At 61.5% G+C, this 7,156-nt stretch overlaps 1 protein-coding gene across 1 annotated transcript; it reads left to right on the top strand.

The window, feature by feature from the left end:
• The first annotated feature begins 6 nt into the window (after positions 1–6).
• On the top strand, positions 7–6,828 carry ANKRD9 (ankyrin repeat domain 9). The gene is made up of 4 exons (XM_049612124.1): positions 7–138; positions 1,149–1,220; positions 1,683–3,846; positions 6,136–6,828. Exon 3 carries the CDS (start codon positions 1,748–1,750, stop codon positions 2,708–2,710), a length of 963 nt encoding a protein of 320 aa, XP_049468081.1. The 5' UTR covers positions 7–138; positions 1,149–1,220; positions 1,683–1,747; the 3' UTR covers positions 2,711–3,846; positions 6,136–6,828.
• The last annotated feature ends 328 nt before the right edge of the window (positions 6,829–7,156 follow it).

The following is a 7,156-nucleotide window of genomic DNA, read 5'->3' on the forward strand; positions in this document are numbered from 1 at the left end:
GGGCGGCGGCGGCTTCCTCTCGCCCGCCCGTCTTGGGACCTTTGCCTGCGCGCCTACCCGCGGGGTAACAGCGCGCGCTTCGGCCCTCAGCGGGACGGGGACTGGGACGTCAGGCCCAAGGCCCTGCTGTCCCCCACGGTGAGTCCCCCGCCTACCCCCGGCCCGCTCGGCGCGCGGCCCCAGCCCCGGGTGCTCTCCCCTGGCCGCCGCCCCCTCGTGTCCCCTGGGCATATGCACACGCAGGTGCAGCCCTCGCTGCTCTGGCCACCGGTCGGCAAACACCCTGGCCTCGACCCCCGCGACCCGCGGCCGCCGGGAGGGGACGGGGAGGAGCTGGCGGGCGGCCCCGGGCGTACAGCCCTGCCTTCGGTGGCCCAACCCCCCCATTCACGGAGCCGCGGCTGTGACTCGCTGCCCAGTGACGTGGGGCGGCCCAACTTTACGTAACCCGCCTGGCGCCCCACGGGTATCCACACAGGGGTACATACACCTGGGACGCAGAGTCCCAGGCTTGGGCGGGGGGTGTTTCGGGCATGGTGCCCCCCAAAGAGCACTGCGGCTGTAGCCCACTCCCCAGAGTGTTCGTCTCTGTAACTTAGTTACCCAGTGTGTGTGGACGCGGCCTGTGCGCTGACCCAGGCCCCTTGTGACCAACAGCTTACCCTTGAGAGAAAGCAGTGGGGAGCTTGGACCAGGGTCAGGGGTCAGAGACCAGGGCTCAGTTTGGGGCCGGGGGCTCAGCGAGCAAGGTCAGGCAGGGCTCAAGCTGGGCTCCCTGTGGGTTGGGGGCTCCCCTCTCCCCCCATTTCTGGAATGAGCCCAAAATGGGAGTCAGGAAATCTTGGTTCTAGGCTTGGCTGTACCATGACTTGCTGACTGACCTTGGACAAGCTTGTCTCTTGCTGGAAAATGGGATGACAGTACCCGCTTCATCTAGTAGTTGGGAAGATCAAGAGAAGTTGCAGACCTGGAGGGGATTTGCTGTAAAGCGTTGTGCACACCCGTTTCTAGGTTGATTTCATTGCGGCCTCCTCCCAGCAGCTAGGGTTGATGATATCCAGTAAACATCATGTTTGGGTGGAAGGCTCCACCCCACCTCACCCAGCTGGGGCTCACAACTTCCATTTCTCCCACCCCCTTTTTTACAGATGAGGAAGTTGAGGCTCAGAGAAAGAGAGTGATATATGCTCAACGTCCTGTGATCAGAGTGCAGGAACCAGGTAGGTCTGGGTCTAGAACCCTGTCCCTGTCTGGGATGGGGGGAGGCCCTAGGGGCTCCCACCTGTGGTCAGGGGTCAGAGGATAGGGTCATGGTTAGGTGGAGCTTGGCTCAGCTGGAGAGGTGGGCTCCCAACTTTCCTGCCCCCCAACCTGGTCTTTTCTGTTTGGGGTTGGATGCACCTGGTGGGCCTAGTCAGCCAGGTCAGCAGGTCTCTGGGCTGAAAGAGGTGGGGAGGCGGGTTTTCGGCGTGGCCTTGATGGCGGGTGGGGCTCTGAGGGGAGGGGGAATGGAAGGGCATCTCTAGCAGAGGTGCCGGAGAACAAGACACTTTAAGGGAGGGAGAGCAGAGGCAGCTAGATCAAGGATGTGGGAGGTGGGTCGGGACCTAGCAGAGAAGGGCCCCTCCTAAGCAGCAGGCAACCTCGAGCTTTGGAGCCTCACCGCGATCCCCTCCCCGCAGGTGCAGGTGGTCAGCTGCCGCCGGGCCCATGCCGTGAGGCCGGGAGGCAGGCGTCCGCCACCAGCATGCCGTGGGACGCGCGGCGGCCCGGGGGCGGCGCGGACGGCGGGCCGGAGGGCGCAGGCGCGGCGCGCTCACGGGCGCAGAAGCAGTGTCGCAAGTCGTCGTTCGCCTTCTACCAGGCCGTCCGCGACCTGCTGCCGGTGTGGCTGCTCGAGGACATGCGCGCCAGCGAGGCCTTCCACTGGGACGAGCGCGGCCGCGCCGCCGCTTACTCGCCCTCCGAGGCGCTGCTCTACGCGCTCGTGCACGACCACCAGGCGTACGCGCACTACCTGCTGGCCACGTTCCCGCGGCGCGCGCTCGCGCCACCCAGCGCCGGCTTCCGCTGCTGCGCGGCGCCCGGGCCGCACGTGGCGCTGGCCGTGCGCTACAACCGCGTGGGCATCCTGCGCCGCATCCTGCGCACCGTGCGCGACTTCCCGCCCGAGGAGCGCGCGCGCGTGCTCGACCGGCGCGGCTGCAGCCGCGTGGAGGGTGGTGGCACGGCGCTGCACGCGGCCTGCGAGCTGGCGCGCCCCGAGTGCCTCTTCCTGCTGCTTGGCCACGGCGCGTCACCCGGCCTGCGCGACGGCGGCGGCCTCACGCCTCTTGAGCTGCTGCTGCGCCAGCTGGGCCGCGACGCCGGGGCCCCCAATGCCGCCGCTGCCGCCGCCGGGGCGCCCGCCTCTGCGCCCGGGGAGCCGCGCCAGCGCCGCCTGCTGCTGCTCGACCTGCTGGCGCTGTACACGCCCGCGGGCGCCGCCGGCCCTGCCCGCCGGGAGCTGCTGGGCGACCGGCCGCGCTGGCAGCGGCTGCTGGGCGAGGACAAGTTCCAGTGGCTGGCGGGCCTGGCGCCGCCCTCGCTCTTCGTGCGCGCCATGCAGGTGCTGGTCACCGCCATCTCGCCTGGACGCTTCCCCGAGGCCCTGGACGAGCTGCCGCTGCCGCCTTTCCTGCAGCCGCTGGACCTCACGGGCAAGGGCTAGACCTCGGCGGGGAGGCGGGGGGGCCGGTCGTTGGATTTTTGGAAATACTATTTTTCAGAGCGTTGTACCCAGCACTTTACATATATTGATCTCTGTATAGGAGAACCTCTGCTTCGTATGTTGCACGTGCTGCAGGCTGGGCCTTGATGGTCAGGTGGGCCCCCGGCTGCGGGTTTCTGGGGTCCGGCTGAGCTCAGCTCCCCGCCTCCCTCCCTTTTTGCAAGGGTACAGGAGTCACGCGACTCCTAGAGCCAGGCCCTACCCTGTGCTCACTTTCCAGCCCGTGAAGCTTTCCATGTTGATGTAGAGCCTCCAGGACCAGGTGTCCCAGAGGGAGTGACAGCTGAGCTAGAATTGGGCAGGGGCTTTGGGTGTGGACTGACGTGCCTGAGCTGGGGACAGCATGTTCGAGGGCCTAGAGGCCAAGAGAGCAGGTCCTGTGAGGTTCTGGGAAAGAGTTCCTCTGTGCAGTTGGCATATAGGGCCTTGCGAACTCCTGTGTGGGGCAGAGGAGGATGGGAAGGCTTGCTGTGCTGGCGTGGGGGGAGGCGTGATCCAGACTGTGCTCCTGCTTCTCCCGCGTCCCCTCCTTGGATATCCTTGTGACACCTCCCTCCAGAACTGGTGTATCCAGGCCTGGGCTTGTCCGTCTTCCCTGATGAGTAGCAGGCACCAAGTCCCCCGCTCCTGCTTTCCTCTTCTCTGCCAGGAAGCCTCTGGTGCCTCAGGCCCCTGTTCCCCGCCTCCCTCCACCCTGTCTTCTGGTGGTGTTAGATGTGCCTTCCTCTGGGCCTGACCTGGGTCCCGCCCTTGGTGTGGGATCCCAGGTGTTCCCCTGGCCCAGTCCCCAGAGGGTGACTGGGTGGCTGTGGCTCCCAGTGGGGCAAGCGCTCTTGCCCCAGCTAATGGAGCTGGCTTCTGTAGGAAGGTTCTGAAGAAGATTGTTAACGGATGTGCCGCCATCCTTCAGGACAAATGGACTGATGGACAAGCCTGGTCCGTGCCCTAAGGAGCCTCGAGGCCAGGGAGGATGGCCAAGCCGTTCGGCCCCGGGGAGTTCCGCTGGGCTATGAAATCCAAGCTGCGTGGCTCGGGCTGGAGGGCCACGATGTCCTGCCAGGAGGAGACGGCTAAAGGTCTGCCGGATGGCGGGGAGGAGGGGAGAAGGGAGGGGTGCACAGCCCAGGGGCTGGTCCTAGATGGCAGGTGGGAGTGAGGGCTCCTCCCTTCCTGCTGTGTGTCCTGGGGGTCAGTTCAGTAGTTTCTCTGAAGGTTGACACTTGGGGGCAGTGGATACTAATATCTCTCCCAGCTCAGAACCGGGGGCATCAGGAACCCCTGGCTCTAGGTGGTCCCAGGTCCTCCCACCAGGGATGCCATTGTGGGGGAGAGTGCATTGCCTTTGGGGGTGCATGAAGGTGGAGACTAGGGTGGCCCAGAGGAGCAGGTCGCAGTGGCTTCCGGGCGGTGGGCCTGTGGAGGCGTTGGGGGGATTCTTGGTGCCGGATGCCCCAGCAGCTTCTAGAAGGCCTAGGCACCTGAAAGGGAACGGTTTGCAGCCTTCTCCCCCGTCTCCCCAGGCCCAGCTCCATCTTCTGTGGGGTGAGTCCTCCTGGGCCCCTCTTGCCTTACACACTATATTACGGCTGCCCTTTTGAGGTCCCTGGGCTAGGACTGGGATGAGGCAGAGGTGGGGGAGCTGCCTTGCCTCAGGACTCCCCGGGAGGCCATGGAAGGGGCACCCCACAGAACCCGTTGTCAGGCACGCAGGAGGCGCGACCTGGGCTCGTTCTCGAGTGGGTGGCGGGATCATCATGGGCCCTGCCGCCTGGGGGCCCAGCCTGAGCACGCGTGTTCAGGGGAAGTTCTGGGGCCCACGTGGAGTGGTTTGCTTTGAAGGTGACCAGCAGGTAGCTCTTGGGACTGAGAGGCAGCTGTGGGGACCTTCTACCACTTGCGGGGTGACTTTGGGGCCCACCGGAGGCCCCTTATGCCCTGGAGGGCTGAGATGGCAGGAGGAGGGTATCCCAGGGCATTAGCCCTTGGTGTCCTCACCGTGGGTGGGTGGGACGGGGTCCAGGAGGGTAATGGAGTTCACACTGCTTGGAGCCGCAGGGAAGGCTGAGGGAGTCGAGGTCAGCCAGCGTCCCAGCCGTGTGGCAGCAGTGGGGCCTGATTGCCGGCACAGCTGCCCCTGTGACGCCGGGGACGCCTGGCTCGGGGCACGGCAGGCATCACTGAGCAGAGGCCCCAGAGAGGTGGTGCAGGGTGATAAGGAGAGACTCGGGGCTATCTGGTGGCCGCCGCTGGCCAGAGGGAGGGCAGGAGGCTGGGCAGGAAGTCCCTAGTGTTGGGCTTATCAGTCCCTGGGACCCTCCAGCCCCAGCAAGGACAGCCAGGTCGGTGGGGGCCATGTGCACCGAGTGCTGGGGAGGGCCAGAGTCCGTCAGGCCCCGCCCAGGTGTCCCTTGGCAGACGGGGACTCTGCTCTCGGTCTTGGCAGGTTGCCTTGATGGCTTCTCTGAAGCAACTGCTCTGCCCAGAACAAGGCCCACTTTTCTCTGGGGTGAAGCACACTGGTTCGTTTGGCCCACTCATTCTGGTCTAAGGAGGTTTGACTGTGGCCAGTACTGCCCCCGACCATGCCCACCCATCGGCCCAGTGACTCCCAATCTGGTGGAGCTCAGGGGCCAGAATCTTTACCCCAGAGGCCTGCCAGGGAGGACAGAGGAGGCTGGGCCACGAACCGGAAAGGCACATTGTGGGACCGCCCTGCTGTCGGGGTGGGCTGGGGGAGGCGGCTGTGAAGGCAGTGAGGGCCTTGCTCTGCCCCTCCTCTGGCTGTGGGGACATGACTCCACGCAAGGGCCGTGCCACATGCGGACTCCATCCTGGTATTACCTCGATGCAGATTACTCTGGTGTCCCTTCCTCTCCATGCCTCACCAACTGTCAGCTACTGTACTGGGAAGAGTTTCCTGAATTCTCGCCAGTCCTGTTCAGAACAGGGATGCTTCCCGGGGAGCCGGGAAGGAAGGAAACCCTCGTGGTCAGGGACGGCCACATGCAGTGTTTGCACCTGTTCCCGCCCTGGCCCCACTGTGGTTGTGTCTTGCTACCTTTTCTTTTCTTTTTTTTAAAGGAAAGAGCTTCCCACTTATTTTAAGTTTATTTAGAGAGAGAGACAGGGAGAGAGAATCCCAAGCAGGCCTCACACTGTCAGCGAGGAGCCCGACGTGGGGCTCGAACTCACAAACTGTGAGATCATGACCTGAGCTGAAGTCGGACGCTTAACTGACAGCCACCCGGGATCCCCTTGTCCTGCTACATTTTTAAATGGAGCATGACTGACAGACGATAGATGCACAGAGTTTATTTTTTCTTAAAAGATGAAAAGAGGCCTTTTCTTTTTTTTTTTTTAAGTAGGCTCTACGCCCAACGTGGGGCTTGAACTCACGACCTCGAGATCAAGAGTCTCATGCTCTTCCTGCCGAGCCGGCCGGGTGCCCTGAGACGCACAGACTTTAAATGTATAGTCTGAGGAGTTCTGACAGATGTCTACACATGTAACCACCACCTTGATCAGGACAGAGGTGAAGACCGAGATTTCGGTCTTAAGTGATTTTTAAAAAGAATTTCTGCTTATAGAATTCACACTGGAGGCAGAGCACTGGGACTGCAGAGGAATCCAGGGCAGGGCCTGGCAGGGTTTCCTCACGGAAACATTGTCCTGCTCGCCCTCCATTGTCTGGCTGCCAAAAAAAGGGGCCAGCTGCCTGCCACCGGCCCGCCGACCAACCACTACGAGCATGTGGGTGTATTTTCTTCCAGTTTTTTCTATGCATGTATATAAATATGTTAAAATTATTTTCTATGCATATTTTTTACATACATGACGTCAGATCACTCAAATAATTAAGTACTTTTAAACTTACTGTAGTCTAAGCACTTTCCTATATTGTAAAATGCTTTGTAAACGACTTCTCAGGAGCCTTTGGTGTTTACTTGGTGATATTTGACTCAGCTAGTGTTGACAGCATAAGGAGTTAATGTTGGCACTTTTTAAAATGTGAATTTTATTTATTTTGAAATAAATAATACATTTACATGGCTTGAAATTCAAAAGATACAAACCCACCAAAGGTTAGAAGGGTGCGAATACCTGCGCATTGTATCATTTCCCTCTCCCTTCTCTCTCTCTCTCCCCCTGTGTATCTGCAACACCACGTTATTACACACGGAAGATCTGTGGCATCGATGTGGCCAAGCCCTGGCCCGTTTCCTCCGGGACACGTGCTTCTAGCAGCCACACAGGAGGCCGCACTGGAAGCTGCCCCTGGAGGTCAGCGGTTCGCATCACGCAATGATAAAATGGCCGGTGTTATACACTTGCCCCCAGTTTAGGATTTGGTCCCGAGGACAGGATTCCGGAAGTGGAGTTTGTGGC

This window comes from Panthera uncia, assembly GCF_023721935.1.
Source record: "Panthera uncia isolate 11264 chromosome B3 unlocalized genomic scaffold, Puncia_PCG_1.0 HiC_scaffold_1, whole genome shotgun sequence".
Lineage (NCBI taxonomy): Eukaryota > Metazoa > Chordata > Mammalia > Carnivora > Felidae > Panthera > Panthera uncia.

Bases quoted from the DNA above. Each gene is read 5' to 3' on its own strand.
- ANKRD9 (XM_049612124.1), top strand. From the start codon at position 1,748: ATGCCGTGGGACGCGCGGCGGCCCGGGGGCGGCGCGGACGGCGGGCCG.